The 19,525-nt window shown below is 49.7% G+C and overlaps 5 protein-coding genes across 5 annotated transcripts; 1 reads left to right on the top strand and 4 right to left on the bottom strand.

Moving 5' to 3' along the window:
• Positions 1–131: 131 nt before the first annotated feature.
• Positions 132–2,136, bottom strand: FOXG_22295 (insulysin; the record flags this gene model as incomplete). The annotated part of the gene is made up of 6 exons (XM_018402688.1): positions 132–313; positions 392–642; positions 1,052–1,360; positions 1,387–1,571; positions 1,620–1,787; positions 1,852–2,136. The coding sequence occupies 6 exons, from the start codon at positions 2,134–2,136 to the stop codon at positions 132–134; spliced, it is 1,380 nt and encodes a 459-aa protein (XP_018256632.1).
• Positions 2,137–2,464: 328 nt separating this feature from the next.
• On the bottom strand, positions 2,465–3,293 carry FOXG_16089 (insulysin; the record flags this gene model as incomplete). Its single annotated transcript, XM_018396176.1, has 2 exons — positions 2,834–3,293; positions 2,465–2,764 (listed from the first exon to the last, which is right to left on the bottom strand). Exons 1-2 carry the CDS (start codon positions 3,032–3,034, stop codon positions 2,465–2,467), a joined length of 501 nt encoding a protein of 166 aa, XP_018256631.1. The 5' UTR covers positions 3,035–3,293.
• Positions 3,294–8,139: 4,846 nt separating this feature from the next.
• On the bottom strand, positions 8,140–10,018 carry FOXG_22294 (uncharacterized protein). Its single transcript, XM_018402687.1, has one exon. It carries the CDS (start codon positions 9,813–9,815, stop codon positions 8,955–8,957), a length of 861 nt encoding a protein of 286 aa, XP_018256630.1. The 5' UTR covers positions 9,816–10,018; the 3' UTR covers positions 8,140–8,954.
• A 201-nt stretch (positions 10,019–10,219) lies between these two features.
• On the top strand, positions 10,220–12,252 carry FOXG_16088 (uncharacterized protein; the record flags this gene model as incomplete). Its single annotated transcript, XM_018396175.1, has 2 exons — positions 10,220–10,348; positions 10,404–12,252. 2 exons carry the CDS (start codon positions 10,220–10,222, stop codon positions 12,099–12,101), a joined length of 1,827 nt encoding a protein of 608 aa, XP_018256629.1. The 3' UTR covers positions 12,102–12,252.
• Positions 12,253–12,876: 624 nt separating this feature from the next.
• On the bottom strand, positions 12,877–17,873 carry FOXG_16087 (uncharacterized protein; the record flags this gene model as incomplete). The annotated part of the gene is made up of 6 exons (XM_018396174.1): positions 12,877–13,953; positions 14,365–14,463; positions 14,665–16,822; positions 16,914–17,225; positions 17,275–17,299; positions 17,450–17,873. 6 exons carry the CDS (start codon positions 17,871–17,873, stop codon positions 12,877–12,879), a joined length of 4,095 nt encoding a protein of 1,364 aa, XP_018256628.1.
• Between the last annotated feature and the right edge of the window lie 1,652 nt (positions 17,874–19,525).

The raw sequence follows: 19,525 nt of genomic DNA, 5'->3' as shown, positions 1-19,525 counted from the left end.
TCTGCATCCGTATCTTCATACTCGCTAATGTCCTTGACGGGCCTGGCGCCTAAACTAGCAGTGAGACCAGCTTTGAAGAGTCTACCATCAGTAGTTTCCTCGGCCATCTTGACGTCATCCCCAGCCGATGTCTACATATTGGCATTCTTCTGAGCCTCTTCCTGTCGCTTATCGACACCCTCGGCCTTGCCTTGAGCCTGTAGATGAATCGATGAGCGATCTCTCCGACTAGAGACAGGGCTAAGACGCCGGTTGAAGAATTCCATAACTTCGAGCTTGGTCAGAAGCTTAATTTGTGCGGCGTCGCATTGGGCTGTCACCGGTTCGTGTCAGTGCCGGGTGGACTCCTTGTCCAAGTTCCTAGGTTTCTCTTACCGCCAAACAATCAGACTCCGTTGGGGGCCCTCGAACTCTGTATCATTCATCTTTTCCAATGTGTCCGCATATCTCACGAGGAAGGCCTCGCTACGAGAATCGAGAAACTTTGGCGCCATCTCACTCTGTATGAGGAAGCGGAAGCCATACGTCATCGAGAAAGTCCGGGGCATGCTGAAGACAATGTAGCCAAATGGCTCCTTAGTTCGGAGCTGATCAAAGGCTGGCCCACGTATCAGAGTCTTGGTTCGAATATCGCGATCCTCCCTGCTGCCAACATAAAATCAAGTCTTGACGCAGTGGTTGACGTTGGCAGGATCCTTGAAAGTCTTCCTTAAGACGTAGTTGGAGCCTTCGGTCAGGATAGGAGACCGCAGGATAGGCTACTGGGCCTTGGGCAAGACCCGGGGCTTCAATATGGACGCCACCATGTCAGTTGCTTTGAGAGCATCCTCCTTGTATATGTTGCCATGTACGTACACCTCAATGAACACCTGGCCAAGCATCTGCTTCTGGAACAACCTGATACCCTCCAAGTGACACCCGAAAGCTCCGCTGCCAGCTCCTCTACTATGAAGTCCGACTCCGGGGTATTGAGCCAATTGGTGTAGTCACCAACCTGATGGTAGGACGACTGTAGCTGCCAGTTGTTACCTCGGGTTAGGCGCTCCCTTACAGTCTCAAACGATATTTCTTGATATCTAAGTCCCGCATTGTTGTAACGATTTGATCCAAGAGCACAGGGAGCTTATCATCATAGCCGCTAACGTCCAAGAACAAACCACGAGAATCAAGACTGATCTTGTACTGCAATCCAGCCAGTTCCGCGTCGTATGAGTACATCTCGAGCGCATCACGGACCAGATCCGAGAACAGTCGAGCCTTGACGTTGTTTTCTGCCGAAGCATAGAAGAGGGGTGTCTTCAAGCTGACAATAAGGTTGGCGCGAGAAACCCAGAAAATATCATCCTTCTTCCATTGTGTTCTGGCAATGCTATCATTGCGAATGACCCGAGGTTCAGTGCCTGCTCATCCATTTCCTGCTTTTCAACCTCGGGCTCGTTGGGAATGAACTGGTTCTTATGGGGTAGGTGAAGAGTAGGTAGGCGATCCTGGGGAGAGACTGCAAAGGCTTTCTTACACTCCTGCATGAGATCATTGGGAATCTTGTCATGGCGATACTCTGTTCCGTACCACTTTTCCTTCTAGTCCCAGTCGCCAGGATAGTTACGCGACACAATAACCATGCAGGAGTTATCTGGGTGAATCGTAGCAAGAGCTTTCTCGATCTGGTCAGGAGCAAATTCTCGGAGACGGCTATGGCCACTGAGCAACCATTTCCGAGGCAGAGTCTTCTGCATAACCGAGCTGATTCGGCTGGTAAATCGACTGGCAGGTGTCTTTAGCTTGAACTTGAAATCGACATCAGCTATTCCCTTCTGCTCTTGGAAATCCACTCTTGGGGAGGGTGCTCACGCAGGAGAGCGATGTACGGGAAAAGATCTCGATGATCTCAGGGTAGTTCTTAAGACCATCTTCTGTCAAGCAAACTTGCATATCGAAGATACCAGGAGTGCCAGGGCACATAGGGTAAGCACCAGCGTTAAGACCGTTCGCCCAACCCTTGGACCTGATGTACGACATGATACTTCCAGGACCCTCATGTCCGATAAGATGACTAATGTATCGGCTAGGCTGAGTGGCAAACATGAACTCCTCATCAATGAATGGGAAGTACAAGTTAAGTTCTCTCGAATACATGACAGGCTTTGCCAATCATTGCATGCCGAGATCGGACTCTCTGAAAGGAAGTTCGCCAGGCCATCGGTTCGGTGAAAGCTTCTTATTGACGACGGGCGAGAACAACTTGGCAATCCATTTTTGGAGCACATCGAGCGGTTCTCTATCCAGAACAGCCCAATTTCATGCGGTTCGCTGAATAGTGCTTGGCATGAAACGCGATGAACTTGTCCCTCACATCGATTCCACGTGCCTCAGAAAGGGTCTTGAGAACCTCAAAGTTGCCGGTAGAGAAGTGACAGAACGGGTGATTGGGGTTAGACAGAGACTTTTCAAGCTAATGTAGTCTCTAGGTGTCATTTTGAAGACTCTTCTTGTTTTCTAAATCGACAGCTTTCAGCCCTCGGTCCAGCGTCTCGGAAAGGAAAAGCGGTTCAATAAAGAACTGGGCGAATCGGTCGAGAGCCCCGCTCAGAGGAGATGGGTTGGTATCGGAAGGATCTTGGCCATTGTCTGGCTTGACAGAAATGTAGAAAAAGTAGTTCATCGAGGTCGACCCTGTGTAAGCATTGGAGGTTCCTGAATTGGCGGAGAGGCGTTGGCTGTATTCGTTCTCAATTGAGAATTTCTTGGTGCCCATTAAGAAAAACTGTTGACAAGCAGAAATATTAGCCCATTTGTCTGTACAACATCACGGCTGTTGAATTGATGCACTTACATATTCCACCGCATGGACTGTACCGGAGATATCAGACTCGTCGCTGAAGTTTCCCACATTGATATCCAGCGCAGCGCTGGCCTTGTCCGTTTCGGAATCATGCATCCGGAGCGCTTCAAGTTCATTGTTAAGACGAATGATGCGATAATCTCGATCGTTGAGCGAAGGTTTCTTGAGGGAGTCAGTAACAAGCATCATCATAGGAACGCCGGCGTGGAGGTTTGTTCTTCATGTTCTGCGTGAGGCACTCGCGAGTTCGGAGTGTCGAGAAACGGTTCCTGGACGTTTGTTTGTGGGATGAAAGGTGTGAACAGAAGAACTAGGAAAGCGTGAGATCAGACATACTTGAGGCGAGATATTGGCAGGGTCAAAGGTTCCGACGTTCACGGTACGGTTTGTAGCGTGGGGAATGGTTGGTAGGTCAATGCGAAGCGGAAGATGATCAACGCTCTCCGACCTGAGGAAGCCAGGCAGCAGAAGGAAAAAGACAGCACGACTGTGACAGGCGACCAGACGATCTGCGGCCACAGCCTATGGTCCCGGTTCTTCCCACGGGCAAAGTGCACGCCATGCGGCAATTTGGAGGCAGGCTGGGTGCAATGGATGGCACAATGTGGATGAGAAGATGCTCACATCGAGAGTTGGTCGTGCATGACTAGCGATTGTCGTTGTTGGTGCGGCTTGGCGTCTCAAGACAAAAAGGAAGACTCGGATTGGGGTGTTGAAATTATTCTACACAATCCATCGGCTGGTTTCATCGGGGCGCTGTCTGAATATTTCTGTCTTCTTAACTACTGTATGCTTGCGAGTTTGTTATTTCCGACACAAAACCAGGGGCAGTTGTGAGGCTGACGGGGAATGCCCCGGCAAGCAATGCAGGGTGAACAGAATCTGTTAGCGCAGTCCGGGTTGCGATGCATGTGCGAGAGCCTGTTCCCTTTCAGAAAAGCAAGGATGGACAGCGTCGCCTGCCAGAGCTAGCCACCACAAGCCCACGCCACCCTGGAAATTGCCCCATCTAAGGGAGCCCTGTACGCTCGATTTGGCCAACATGGGCCAGGGAGAATGAGCCTGGGGGCCCCTCGCTGTTGTTGCCTTTCTGTGTGACTGGTCAATTCTGAGAGCGGCGGCATGCATGTAACGCAGGCGACACGGAAAGGTAGGTAAAAAGGGAGTGCGGGCGGAGACAGGGTCCAAATTCGTCTTCCCGCCAGCAACGGCAAGACCAAGTATGTTGCTTGTAGGCAGGTCGGGAAAAATAATTGACACCAATAGTATTAGCACTACGGTCAATGTGATGCTTGGATCGACCATCCTCACACAAATATGTTCGTTCCAAACTTGAATGGATGACAAATCGAGCTCTCTTGCGAACAGCTAGGTGGCTTGGTACTGGGTAGCGACTGCGCTCAATCAACAAGCCTCTGATAGGTCTACGGAGGTGCTCCCGTTAGATCGTCTTGTCAGAAGATATTGAGATTTCTCGTGGTCAACACTCTTGATGTCGAAGGTCTCAAGTCTCTATCGGCTTGGTAGTTGCCTGTTGTAGTGGATGTCCAAAGGCCGTACTCAACAAGCTGAACCGCGTGGCTAAAAGCGAGGACGATGAGAATTCCTTACAAGGAAAAATAGTTCCCATGATTTTTGGTGATCGGGAAGGTTAGCCGTGGTCATAGAAAAGTAGAAGTACTGGCACTCACCCTTGTGGTTCAAAATTTGTATTTGGAGTGTCGGAGAAGAGTGCCATGTTCTGTTTCACGTGACCAATGATGCTGAGCGATAGCTGTTGGATGTTATGTCACAGGATTTGAAGTCCGATGCGACAATGAGAAGTGAAACTTGCATTCTGAGCCTCTTGACCACAGCCATTGCATTGATACTTGTTGAGAATGATGGAAGTCTGCCTTGCTGGCTGAGCCCCCCCGTCAAAGCCACTTTGAAGACTGACTCCGCTAGCGCCGCTAGTTTCCGAGTCTATGAAATCATCAAATAATGTTTGAGTGAGACACGCAGAGTGGCTGAGCCAATATATGACTAAGGGGTTCAGGGTAGTAATCTCTCCAAGATCTTCCCTCCCAACGGCCGGCCGCAAATGAGCGTTGTCTGGTTGTTGAAACCATGTTAGCCATTACATGATGGTTCTTTTTCTTCCTATCCATAATCCTCTAGGTACGACTCCTGAACTAATCTCCGACAGAGGCAGTACCCATTTCGCGGTCAAGCGTCTCAGGCACCTAGAGGAGGAATTGCAAGCCGTAAGAATAAACTTGACGCAGCTAACACAGGTAACAAAGAACACGATATTTTTTTTTTCTTTTTTCACAGTAAGAGATTCTACCAAAGTTTCTGCGATAACTATTATATCTGATATGGCAATGGAGTCCTTGGGCCTTTGTTGCAAGAAAAGACCAAGAGCTCTAAACACAGTCTCCCACTGAACAATTTCCCACAATGGAAGATTCGAATAAAGTCTTGATACATGATAGCGGCAGTACACCGAAGTGCTGTCGGCAACTGCACGAGCCCGGAGTCTCGGCAATACATATGCAGGTTCGCCATTATCTTCAATAACCCAACCTTCCCACTTATTAAATCAAGAATCAAACGAGCTTTGGAGTCTCTAAACCGATCTTCAAGTCCCTTGTGGGCCAAGTCGCCGATTTCAACGATATTACCGCCAAAGACTACATCAATATAGCCTTGCTTGGTTGTAATGCACTCCTTGTGGACGCAGACAGCCTGAGCGTTGAACACAGGGTTCAAATCCACGACACTCCACGACACATTTGTGAATATGGCGTGGATATGGATGCTGACTAATAATTTCGATGTGGAATGGGTGGAAATGGATCCATTATGGAAATGGATCCATATTGTGGAATTCGTGGAATGGAAACCTACTTCGTCCAACAATGGTAATTAATGGGTCCCGCCCGCCCTCGGTGACGTCAATGTTTTTGTCATTGGTCCATTAAAATCCGCCGTTGCTTGACGCAAAGGCAACACACCCACCGACGTTCCTGTTTCTTGTTATGCTGGATATTCGTAGCCGAACCGATATACCTATAGACGCGCCTTGCCGTCTCTCTCCGTCAAGATCCAGCTTTTGTAGAGCTGAAAGAGCCGTTGATTGTCCTCTTCTGTTCGTTCTGGAACGGATGTGGTTGACTTGGTAGGATGGGGAGTGGCCATTTCGATTTGGGGTAGTAACGCGAGTAACAGTGAAGCCCCCAGAATGGACTCATTGTGTACGGAGGAAAATGGGGTGGCAAATCGATGTTGTGTTGTTGTGGGTGATAGAAAGTACTTAGGATATGCGGGATTTCACAAGGAAATCAAGGTATTTTCGAACCCCACCTAAAATATTCCACGATTTCCACATGTGGAACATGTGGAAGGGGCTTCGTGGCGTGGATATGGAAATGCTGAAGCCCACGTGGAATGGAATGGAATGGATATGGATCCACATTATGGATCCATATGTGGATTTCGTGGTATGGATTTGAACCCTGGTTGAACACCTTAGGAAATTCGCTCGGCTTGAGGCGAAGGGCCTGATGAAGCTCACAAAGAAGGAGACAGGCAGGTCCGAGTAGCTGAAGAACAATGCCAACTGGATGCGTCATAAGCACCACCTCCTCATGCATCAAGTCTCCTCCATGCCGAATGTTCTTGTTGCCGGGATGTTCCAGATGTGATGGTCTAGGGGGTATAGGTGTGTCGGTCGGCGTTGTCTCAGGCCTGAAATTTCCATCCTCACTTTGAATCTCACTATCAATCATAGTCGCCGTGTCATCAGATGGCTGTTCGGCTGATTCGTCGTCCGCATTGCATAAAAAGACAGAAGACGGGCGTGGAGATGACATCGTCGACGACACAAGAATCAATTCATAGCTTGACATTGTGCGTTAGTGAGCATCTGCCAACGAAGGTAGGGATGGAATGTGCTGGTTTGTCGATTCTATGGTGTTGATCGTTTTCGGCGTGGCAAACATCCATAACAAGACAGTGAAGCTAGAATCTTCGCTTCTTATACACGGCTGACATCCTTTATACCAGATGTATTACAGCCGTCAAAGACCCCAGCACACAATATGCATGTCCCTCAGTCATGTCGCTCCCTCGGCGTCTAACGACTAGTATCAGTATGATATATTTGGCCGCCGGATAAGGCTGGCGGCTTCTGTCACATTTACAGCGCAATATTTGAAGTGAGATGAGAAGGGAGTCTCTACAGCAGTCCCTGGAATGAAGGGCTTTCGTTACATTAACCTACATCCGTCGGACAGGAGAGTGAATCAATTATCGAGAATCTCATCTTGCGCTGATATCGGTTAGTTAAACTGTACTTTTCATCATGGAGCAGTGATCAAGCCCTTGTGGTTCTGATAGCAGACAGCTGTAGCTTACATGGCATGTCATATTCTGCACTGGGATGGCCATGATGCGGCTGAAGAACATGGTCATCGGCTTCGAGACCCGGAATGTGCGTCCCCTGAACGTCGCAATAGCAGTTCGCCAATAGCAACATCCGTAACCATGTGAATTATGGCGGTGAGGCTCTATATCCCTATCGAAACAATTGTTAGGTGTTCATACAAGGGACAACGCAGCATGTGATAATGCAAGCCACACTCAGCCGAAACGTATCAGAATAACCCAGACCAAAGAGAGGGTTGAAAACATTTTTTTTCCCTAGCAGCTTGGAGAAGTTACCTGCAGATCAGGGTTTCGAAGCGGCAGGAAAACCATAAATGATGGTAGTGCTCGTTCCTAGCCGTCTCCAGTTTCCCTGTAATAGAGGCGAGAATTTGATGTGTCACTTAGCTAACAGGTTGTCGCGTGTGGCTTTTCTACAATGACACTATTAATATCATGAAAGCTTGTTCTGTCGCGAGTAAAATGTAAACGACAGTAGAAAGGGAAATGATGGACGTGCAGGGGAAAGTAATAAGGGAACGTGTCGAACGGCGCTTAATCTGCACCCTCGTCTCAGCTTCTAGGATGTCGAGTTAGGTTTGATATACGCATTGAGTGCTAATGCCGTCCACGAAGTCGTATCGACAGCTCCTCAAATTCTTTTTGAGGCTCTAAATTTAGGGTTGTTTTTGCCAACGGGTAGGCATTTCGGCCCACGTCTCACTTACTTTCTGGGATACCCCGCATACCCTGAGCCAGTTAGACTAATACTATCAAATATACTTCCTACTGCTAAAATAGCAGTCTAAGACTTAGGTACCTCTGGTTATACAAGTTACAGGTTGTAACCTTGATTGTTACTGCTATACTTCCTTGAGGCTGTTATGCGTTGCATATCGATTGGCAGTCAATGGCCTTTCATTCGATTGACAAGTCGGCTATTGATACTAATTTCGCTCCAACTTCGGAGTTGTTCAAGGTTATTTAACGTGGTACCTCATGTTTTCTTTCCTAAGGACTTGAAAACAGGCCCCGGTATCGCTCTCTTCTGATACCTGCCCTCAAGGCCTGCGGCCCATGCCCTGTGGACATCCCTCGAGAAATAATTTCGTCTGGTCCGATGCATCAGGTCTCTCTTCTGACGAATTTAACGACATTCGTAGATGGATTCCCTTGGGTAAATGACGACAGAACCGAAATTAGTTCTCCGAGGAAAACCATAAGGAATGAGAGAAGTAAAACATCTTCTAGTACTGTCTCTGCGTTACCATGTGTTGGTGCTATGTGGGTAAGCTCTGCTTCATCCATCAGGCAACGGAGTTGGTGAAGGAATTGGCGAGCTATGAGATAGTTTCAACAGAGCATTGTTCGGTCGAGACGGCTCAGCCTGGACGAGCGCCCGGCAACACACTACTAGTAAAGAATGCACTTTGATTAGAAATCAAGGAGAGGGTCGGAACTAAGCTAGAAGTGTTACAGTGTGGCAGCATAGAAGGCTCAGACGGGCGTGCTGATATCGGTAGTGTTGGACGCGATCAACGACATTATCCCTCGAGCCCAGCCGTGACCTGTCGCCAAGAGGTAATAGACCGATAACCTGACCCAACTACGACTGATGTGCACGTATTGGCGTAACCAGAAGCCGGCGACGAGAAGGAGAGGTAGCTGACCTGGGCCAAAAGACCAGATAAGCGACGAAGTACTATCGCCATGGGATGAAGAAGGAGAAGAGATAATTCTGAAGTGCCTTGATGCACTTTATCCAGCCTGTTCCTGAAACCATCAAACTCTGATCGACAACATGCTCGACTAGAGCGCGTAGACACGCGTTATACAGCATTGCCTGCGCGTCCTCCATTTCCAATCCGCTCTGAGCCTGAAAATATTCTGTGATATATTTCCCACCGTGGGCCTTCCAAAAGTCTCGAGCTTGCAATACCGTCATCTCGTTAGTGTCCAAGTATGCTGAAGGACAGGATTGTGTTTCACGAAAGACCAGCTTGTATATGTGCTCCCAGCGTCGCTTGGTGGGCCATTGATGGTAGTCTCTCTTTTTCGGCGTGCTTTTCAATCCCCTTTGCTGGTAATCGTTGATGCCGTCTGGAATCATGAGGGGCTCAGTTTTGCATTTTTGCTTGATGATGTGGGTATCGCATTCTGCCACCGTTTCAAAGGTCTTTGAGCATCTTGGACAATATGGTGGCTGCTTGTGATGGCGTTGCATGTGCCTGATCACGCTCTCAACCGAACGAAGATCATGACGTGCAAGACATTTTCGATATTTCTCTGGATTTGAAGCATAGAAGGGGCATTTGAAGTGATCGAGTTCGTCAGGTGGCGCAGAGGACCGTGTAGCTTTTGAAAAGTGTTGAAAGGCTTGGGATGAAATATGCTTCACGGCATCTTCAATCTTTTCATTGGTATAAAAGGCGGAGTCCCTAAGTTGACCCTCACAACAAGACTCATCTCCTGGAATGTCATCTTCCGAGCTAGAATAGCCGTCACTGGAACGCATAGATTCCTGAAACCTTGAGGTTGAGTTTTCGGAATTGAGACCAGGCATGTCCGTAACGAGAGATGATGCGGGGTATTGGAGTGTGAAAGATACGGAGCCGGCCTCAAAAAAAAAACCCCCCCCAAAAAAAAAGACACTGTAATCTTAGCGTTTGCGTCAGCGGATCAATGTTCTCCCAGAACAACGTAAGATAAGCCATTTGTTGGAATTTTTGACATGTAATAAGGCATAAAAGGAGGCACACCGTATCCTGGTTGCGTGTCGCGTGGCGTTAATCTGCCTCGTACACAAAAGCGGGGAATGCGGCTCAACTAACACGGCTGTCCGTTAGTCCAGATGGGGAGGGTATTTAACCAGCAGTGAAATTTAGTGATAGGCGGCGGCTGATTACCTGAGGTACTTTCTTTACGTGCACAGAACTTGAATCAATGCTAGCCATGAGCCTTCTCAAAATGCCCGTCGAGATTGTTTCTCTCCTCGTTGAGCTCCTCGATGCTGAAGATGTGTTTAACATGGCCCTGACTTGCAAATATTTGAGCTACATTCCTTACGATAGAAGAATGTGTCGTCTTGCACTCTTGGTTCGTGTCGCAGCCTCATGTCTTAGTGAGGTAGTCCCCGCTAACAGTACCTCAGAAAATACCATATTCTACAGAAGCTCAGGAGGCGCACTCTACCAAGAACTTCCCAAAAGCGTTCCGTAAACTTGCTAAGCGACGAATGGCTGTCCAGTCCGCGGAGCCATGGACAGTCGCCATCGTGGCTATGGCAGATCAGTTCATTTATACGAATGGTCACTTGTGCTACACTGTTAATAGCAAGCATCTCCGTGTACTCGACACCCTCCACAAGAAGCCTACATTTGAGTTAACAGTCGATGTCGCACTGCTTCTCAAGGCCGCAGTGAGGGACTACGATCCTCAAAGTTCGCATACATTTAAACCCCTTTACTACGCGGAGGGCGTCGTATCATGTCTCGCCACTCAAGCTCTCGAAGACTCCACCACATGCAGCTGGCTCCTCATCTTCGAGCTAATAGAATCTCCCAGATGGGTTGTTGTGCAAAGGCCAGATTCAGGCTATCCGTCCTTTGTGCGCAATGACAAGCATTACCTATTCTGGGGTTCAAAATCACATGCCAGACTCGATGGTAGCTCCAGATGGGGTATTCATTGCCTTAATCTCCAGACTCGCAAGTGGGCAGATTCGCAGCTGATTCTATGGGACCTTAACGGGGAAAATATTGGGTCTGACATCTGCTTTGAAATCTTCGATGGACAATTTTACTGCGTTTCGAATACGTTCAGAACAGAAGCCGACGATGGAATGCGTAATAACTTCTACCAAGCTTTGAGGTTCCCTGTAGATAGTGCAGTTCATGAAAAGTGCGACATACCTCCAATGCGCAACCTCTGGCGTCTCCATGACTCAGAGTGCACAGTGGACGAGCGTTGGACGTCGTTGCAGCTCACCAAAGACGAGAAAACAGGCAATCTCCTCATCGTTGAGACTCGAAAGGAGTGGTTCCCGGGAAATGCAGGCAGCCAGAGGACGTGCTACAGAAAGGAGCTTCAGTTCGAAACACAAGCAAAAGTTCCTCGCCCAGAGCATTCTCTACACACTCCGCTCGAGTCGGCCATGGGTAGCCTCGAAGAGGCGGAATGGAGAAGCGAGGATCATATTGAAGAACGGTCAAGTGAGAAGATCCACATCGGTGATGGCCCATCTGATGCCACAGCATACACCCTCCAAGAATGCTTTGTGCGTTCATACAATACATCGTGCAATGCTTTCGTCGACCTTGTTTATGAAGGTGACAACCCTGACTCGGGGTTGCAACTCAGAGTACAGCCCTTGAAACAAGAGACATCAGTCAGAATGTGGCCACGAGACCAGGAAGCATGCCACCCCCATAACGACTTGGCTCAGCTCCAAGGTGCTGTCAGCCCCATCCAGCCGATCAGAGAAATCGAGTGGTTCATGGACGAGCGAATCTTAGTATATTCACCAACTCATATGGCATCTAGACAATTGAGGCCCGTCATTCTCATCTCATTCGATCCAGAGCTTGTTCTTCCAGGCTTTCCCAATTATCTAGCACAAATTCAAGATTCAAACGACCATTCCGATGCCGCTCCCCTTCTGGAAACCAGTGGCGGACCAAATGGGATATCATGGTCATCGAACCAGGATATCGACGAGCTTGTCTCGCCAGGAGAAGGTGATCCAAAGGCATGTGCCAGCTTTGTCAGATCACGCCCTTCACTTTATCAGACGATGAGTATGGGTAATGGCGATGCACATGGCTTTGATCTCTCATACCCACGTCTTTAATGATGAAACTGTGGGTGTTATTGCGGCCTCAAGCCTTTTGGATGACATCAAGACCTTCAAAAGCCTTACTAAGGCTTGTCATGGAAGTAGCGTAGTTCTCTTAAAATTGGTAGGTATAAAAAAACTGTAATTAATACAGAGTGTTATTGCTAGGTGATATCCTGCTTTGCTTCAACGGTCCCATCAGGCCGGCCAGGCTTGGAAGAACTCAAAACCTTCTAACACTTTATTTTCTTTAGACTGATCTCTGTGAGTTTTCGAACTCGGGGCACATATTGAAGAACCAAATCGATGTGGATGTATTCCTGAGCATTCAACAATGGCTCAGTACTTAGAACAACACACTATCATGTCACATCTGAGGCATACTATTGGAAGTAAGTTAAGTTATCAACGAACGCCGAGTTGAGAAATGCAATGCAGGTGCTTGGAGCATACTGAGGTGAATGAAGATCCGTTGCTTGCGTAGGACCCCTTGCAGAGAACTTACAGACAGTGGCACAGCGCGCCATCATTTACCACAGCACCGCCTAGCATTCCCGGCCGGACAATTTACTGTGCCCCGACTATTAATTTAGTGCACGGGGACTCAGTATACTTTCGAGGGCTAGCAAGACTTGAAGCTTCAAATTAAAATACAAAGAAGATGTGACATTCTGATTTTGATCACAATACTATTGCTGCTGGGGGTTTGCAACGACGAGAAAATTGGTAGAGAGTGGTAGAAAAAAGTGAAATACAGTCTGGCGCGCTCATCGCCGTCCCAAGGGACGTCCTAGATCATCTCATTTCGGTTCAAGCTGGTTGACAAGTGCTTGTTACGCGAATCAGTGGGTGACCGCAAAGCGTCTGAGTTGAATGACACTGGTGGAGGGGACTTCATCTGTCCGGTCATGGAAATGCTCTCGTAGGGAGCCTCGAAGGGAGGAGATCGGACATACTCCTTTCGACTGCGGCTGGCAGATCGAAGTCGCTCAGTGGCCTTGTGAATGCGGCCTGAGATACTGCTGCTATCTCGGATGCTTCGACCCCAGTTGTGGCTCTTGTGGGTAGCTGCCGGAGGGCTGGCCTCTGAAGCCTGATCATTGCCAGACGACAAATCGTCGTCCATGACGATCTCGATCATACCCGATGCAACAGCACCCGCCTGTTGATGTCGCTGGGCGTGTTGAATAGGGGCAGGAAGCGGCGGAGGTGGCGAAGCCAAGTGCCTGAGTTCCTTAAGAACTGGAGGTGCCGGAGGAGGGGGAGGGGGCATAGGATCCTCGTGAGAGCGCCGTCGCTCACCGGGAACAACTTCCTCAATGCGCTCAACGCTTTTTTTGCGTGCAAAACGTGCAGGGGGCTGGCCGGGCTTATCTGGAATAGGGGCAGACATGCTGCGAGGAATAGGAGGTCGTGTCGGTGACTGGTAAACGGTCGATGGCAGCAGAGTGAGACTAGGCTCGGCGACGGGCTGCTCTCTCTCAGACGACTGTTGAGGTGAGGTTTCAGGAGAGTATCTTTGAGAGAAGCCGGCTGGAATAGCGGGAACGTCGGGTCTAGGGGTGCTTCCTGATAGATCATAGTTACCCTCGATGATAAGCCTTATGGCCTTTGGAGTTGCCGGACGTCCAATCACAGGACCATTACGGGCGTACATGCTTCTTTGAGGTGGCTCAGTAGCACTGCGAGGAGGGATATCGTCAGGCAGAGGCTTAGGCTCAGCAGTTTCAACAGTAACCGTAATGGCGGGAGAGAACTCGTTGGGATGAGGGATAGAAGGTATCTGAGCATGTTTGGCCAGAGACTTGCGGCTTCCTTCGAGTTCCCTGGCAGCCTGTTCCTTTTTACGCTGACGCTCATGCTTCATCTGCTTAAGATCACCAGCATGCTGAGTTGAGGCAGCTCTGCCATTAACAGAGACAGATCCGTCAAAGTTTGCGGCTTCAGAGTTAGCCCTGTGTCTGTGCTCCGAGACATCCTGCTTAATCGATGCTGGTGAGTTAAGACCCCGGCTACCGCTACGGCTATGCTTGTTTCAGAACTCCTCTTGCGCACCCATGGCTGCTCTATAGTCCTCCTCATCCTCAGAGCCCTGGTATTAGTGGATGGCAGCACTCAGAGGCAAGGCTGAAGAAGGAGAACACTGTACAGAGTCCTCTCTGCCTTGACTGCGGCCACGGAATGTAAGGGCTGGCGGGCGAGAGCGACCTGCTGGGCTCCTGCGACGGCTTCCACGGCTTCAATTTCGACTCTTTGGCTTCACAGTTGATTCACTGACCTTGCGTACCGTGTTTGGCTCGCCGACCTGGCCATGTCGCGGAGTGCTTAAGTTCAGCAAGTCCTCTGAAGACATGGGAATCGGGAAAGTAGGTGATGGCTTCGTTTTGGACCAATTGCGAGCGCTTACACGATCACGTTCTTCAGAAGGTTCACGAGAGCGAACTACTCGCTCTCGGCTTCCAGGACGACAGCGTGAATCATCCCGAGTTCTCGACTGGCTACGTTGGCGGCTGCGCTGTCTCTTGGAGTAGTGGTTGGCTGCATCCAGGCTGTGGATGTAATCTTCTCAGTTTCTCACAGCTTGGTGACGAATATGTCGTCCTGCGCTCGATGCGGAAGTGACAGAACTCGTCACAGAGGCAGGGCCTCTGCGACGGCTTGGCCAGTGGTAGCGGGTAGAAGATGTAACAGACTGCTCTGGAGAGGTAACGTCTTCGTGGGCGTGTCCAGGCTGTAGCTGCAAATTCAACCCCACAGTAATGCGGTCGCGAGAACCTTTGCGATGGCTACGCGACGCTTGCTGCATCTTCAACATGGTAGCATGATCAGGGGGTGGTGGGAAATCTTTTTCACTTGGTTGGACGACGCGTTGAGCATGCTCCCGCATCATCATCGGGCTTGCAGTGGCAGCACGTTGCAATGCGGTACCCATCGTCATGTTGTCATTGCCAGACGGTGTTCGAGCATGACCAGATCGAGGCGCATAGTCATAAGGAACGGCAGAGAGCTCAGCCGATCGCAGTGCATCTCGGTTGAGCTCTGATGGAATCTCACCAATGGACGGCAAACGGCCACGTCCTCGAGCAGAGACCGGGGTATTGAATCTGCTATTGTTTGAAGGGCGGAGGAAGGCTGTCGTGGCCTCATTGTTAGAGGCATGCGAGAAGGCGGGTGAACCGGCTGAGTCAGCGATAGGAGTAACACCGGCAGCAATAGGAGCTTGGCCACCGACATCTGCAAAGAACTTAGACTTCTGAGTTTGATCACCAAACGAGGTGATCAGCTTGAGTGCAGACGTCTTTGCGATGCTGCGTTGGGGCCCACGTTGAACGCCGGGAGGTGAGAGAGGCGGGCTTAAGACCTCAGGAATACTAGGAGTCATAGCCTGGAAGTTAAGTTGCGAAGCTGATGGAGAAGTCCAAGGCTCAGTAGACTCCTGGTCGGTGCAAGCAAAGCATCGGGTTGCCAGCTGCTGTTGACCATGTTGAACCGCCCACTCTCCCCATTTCTTGATAATGGCAGCTTGGCGTTCCCAAACACTAGGGGTTGAGAGGCATGTGAGGATCAGTGCCTCCATGTAACGCTTGTGAGAGATATAAACCTCAATAGCGTCATTGTGATCACCCATGCCAAGCATAATAGTAACTGCTGTGTGCACGTCGCCAGCCTCAAGCAGGCGCTGGACGTATGTATGGCCAAGCTTCTGTTGTGAGGTATGGCCGCCGATTCCACTCAAAGCCAACAACATCCAGTTAGAAGAAGTCATGTTCTCGAAGTTAGCGCTCATGATATTAAGATCAATATCGCCAAGCCATTTGGCTAAAAGAATACGACTGGCAGATCCTTGGGGGTGTCTGCTCATCTCATCCCTAATCAGATCTTCAACCTCTTTGTTCCATCCGAAGATGGTGTTGAGCATTTGACGGCGCAGATCATCATTGGTGAGACGAGCACTGTTGGCACCCATAGCATGCTTGTAAGGAATATCGCTAAGACATGCCCGAGTAAACTTGAATAGGTCGTGAACTTTGTTGTCGTCAGGGCTACGGGGAACTTCATTGCGTAGGCGAGAAGGTCTTCTTCGTGATCGGCTTGAGACCATGGAAGGAACATTTGTAGTGCCAAGGGAGCATCCCATGGAATAAGTGTCTAAATCTCTCGTGTTACCATGAGCACTGTTGCCAATAGTTGATGGCCTGATCGAGGTTCCAGCCGAGATATAGGTGTTTTCTGACAGTGCTCTTGACCTCATGGATCCGGGGTAACGGCCAGGGGTTTGAGACGACCCAGCTGAGGATTTCGATAAGGATGGAAGTCCACTCCAGCTTGAGACAGGGCTAGCTGATTCGTAAGGCTCATTACCAGAGTCGTAAGCTTGGCGTCGAGTCAGGCGAGTAAATAGCGATCGGTGATCTTCCTCACTCTCGGAAATATTCATATACAGGGGAATAGAGCTCGTCTCAGACTCGGAGGCGATAGTGGTAGCCGAGGTCGCTGATCGATCACCAGTTTCTTCTGAGACTGGAGGCGAGGGTGGCAATAGGTTTGCTGGGTGTTGGACATTGGCGACCATGATGGCCGGGGAGTTCAGGTCGAACTGCTGCACAGTGTTATTGGGGCCAAGGGTGAACAACGTGGCACCGGGGCCATATACGGCGAGGCCGCGAACAAGATCAAGAGTTGGGATGGGATCATGAGTGACATGCTTTGTCCTAACATCCCATGACTGTGTTTGCCTGTGAACGTGTTAGTTGATAATAGGGGTCATGTAGGTAAGCGCGCGAGTAGCCTGGAGCGGTTTATGGCGGTCGCAAGCTGCTAACTTACGAGTCGGAATACTGAATGATACGACCATTCTTGGACCATCCCATCCAGTTGGGTCCTTCCACGGAGGTTTCAGCCTTCCTAAGGTTTCGAACTATTTTTGCAGGGTCGTCGGCGCTGTATGTCTTTGCCACACTCCAGACTCGCAAGACACCGTCATGCATCTGGACAGCAAGCATGTTCGACTTTTGCCGAGACGAAGCAGCATGCCACGCGAGATTGATGATGGGTGATGGCCCTCTGGACGTGGTGAGGTTGTGAAAGATGGTGAAGCGTGGCTGCAGGGTCGCAACAAATAGAGAGCCATTCTGGTAACTATCATCGTGTTAGTGAGGCTTGAATTGCAGATGCAGGAGAAACTCACCCGATAGCAAATGTTCGACAATCAGCTGATGGTGCCAATGCAGTCACGGCAATTTGGCCAATAGTCCCCGAAGAAATATGTTCAGATGTTGAAGGCTCAAATATAATAATACTTCCTTTTGTATTGCCTGCAAATGGTCAGTCAGGATCGTGAGGAACTCTTTCCAATAACTTACCGAAAGCCACCTTGCCATTTTTCATCCACGCTGCGACAGTTAAATGATCGTAACAGGCAAACCGAGAGATCTCATCGCCTGTCATTAGATCCCACACAATTGCTGTTTGGCCAGCATCGTAACTAACAACGAAGCGGCCACCACCAGCCTCACTCTGGTTATCGACCGCCAACAATTGAACCTCATCAGCGTGCCGAGAAAACGTTCGTTCAATGGTGAGAGTATCATGATGACAGCAAACAACGGATGAACCCTGGGCGTACAAGAACATAGACGCAGTGGCGGCGCAGGGGTCAAAGTACTTTAAATCGGTAACATGAGGTATCGTGGTGCTGTCTGGGACCTGCGTCGTCTTGCGCATTGTTGCAGGCCTTTTGCTGCTGAAACTTGTTGATACGGTGCGATTCCGCGACGAACCGGCCATGCGGAGGAATTGATGGGCCTTTTGAGAGCCCTAAGATGGTCGGCCGATTGAAGTGCCGGAAGCTATGTATCTCCGTGGCACGGTTCACAAAGTTTGAATCGGAATTCCCTGGCGGGGTTCAGGGCAACACGATAGTTATCCTGGAAAAGATTGTGTAAGATGGTAGAACCGAGGAATTGTGGGAGTGAAAGGTGATTCACTGGGCATCGAGTCTTACCGATTTTGTCGGAGTTACCGCTTATATGATGGGCCATCTATCGTGAGCTAGGCGTCACAGCTTCAAGCTTGGCGATCATCAGGTTCAGATCAGCGGTCACGATGTCGGGTCAAGGAACAAGGACGGACGGCGGACAAGAAACCCAAGCGGTAACAATATGGCATCTTCGAAAGATTGCCCTATCGGCACCGCGGCCAACAGCAGGCGGAGCGGATGATCGCCATAAAATCAAGACTCCGCTAGTCTATTGCGCTAACAGGGGATCGGATGGTGCTGTACGGGGTAGGTATCGTGACGTGAGTGGATCGGATGAGGAGGTGTAGGTAGTCGTCGACGAGGGAGAGCAGGTGAATGGAACATGCCAGGCCTTCAAATCTCTGTCGGAACCACAGAGGGTGGACAGATGATTGCCGACAAATCGCGTTTGGTGTCGTTATCCTCAAGCTAAAATGGACAACCGTTGGACGGGCATATGAACAAGGGTGTAAATCCAGACCAATATTCAGCTGAGGGGACTTAGAGCACATTGTGATTACCGTTTGAGGGCTGGTTCTGGCGGAGAGAATCGTCGCTAAAGTCATTGCGATTGAGTGCGCTCTCACTATTGCCTTTTAGGTGAGCATATGTGATGCTTGGTAGGTCCGGAGACGGTCCGAGTGTAGACAAGTTAGCGTAGTGACAAGCAGGAAAGTGAAGCGCTTGCACACCGGTGGATCACCTTTCCAAGAGGCAATCACCCCCGCCCGCCCGAGAGTCCTTTTGGCAACGTCTGCAATCAGAAACAGATACCGTGCCTTGGCCTTGGTGGAAACGTCGAATGTTGAGACCAGCCGCCCCCCCCCACGATGCGCCGCAAACGCCAATGCCCAGCGGCAGACCCATTCTTTTCGCAAGGCAAGTCGATCTTTCATGACTTAGCTATCCTTTACAGGACCCCCAACATCTTCTGTGACCTTCAGTATCGGAACATATTCCATGGCCCTGGTCAACATCCACCGCTAGACGTTATCACGTGTGGGTCCCTGATCCCTGACATAGCAATGCTTCCACTCCATTTGTCTACACAGGACATCGAGGGACGTTTTCCCAATAACGCTCGAGTGCCTACATGCAGATAAACTTGGCAGCTGAAGCAATGCATCTTTCTACAACAGCAGGGAAGAACTGCTACAGTAAACTACGACTTATGAGCTTGGTAATAGTTTTCCCGCCAAATTCCCTTACTTGGGTATGTAGAAAATTAAGATGGTCAACTAAAGGCTTGTCTTTCACTCGACACGGTCTCCTGATAATGAATGTCTTCACCCCCACCACCCCTGTCGTCACTCGCCCTGTCCATCCAAGCGAGCTGCTTGCCCGTGATCTCTGCGAGCGCGAAGGAAGGTACCCCGCACGTAATTTTCTTTTTTTAGGATGGGCAAGGCTCTGTTCGGCC

Source organism: Fusarium oxysporum, chromosome 3 (assembly GCF_000149955.1).
Source record: "Fusarium oxysporum f. sp. lycopersici 4287 chromosome 3, whole genome shotgun sequence".
NCBI lineage: Eukaryota > Fungi > Ascomycota > Sordariomycetes > Hypocreales > Nectriaceae > Fusarium > Fusarium oxysporum.
This window is presented reverse-complemented; position numbering and strand designations above follow the sequence as displayed.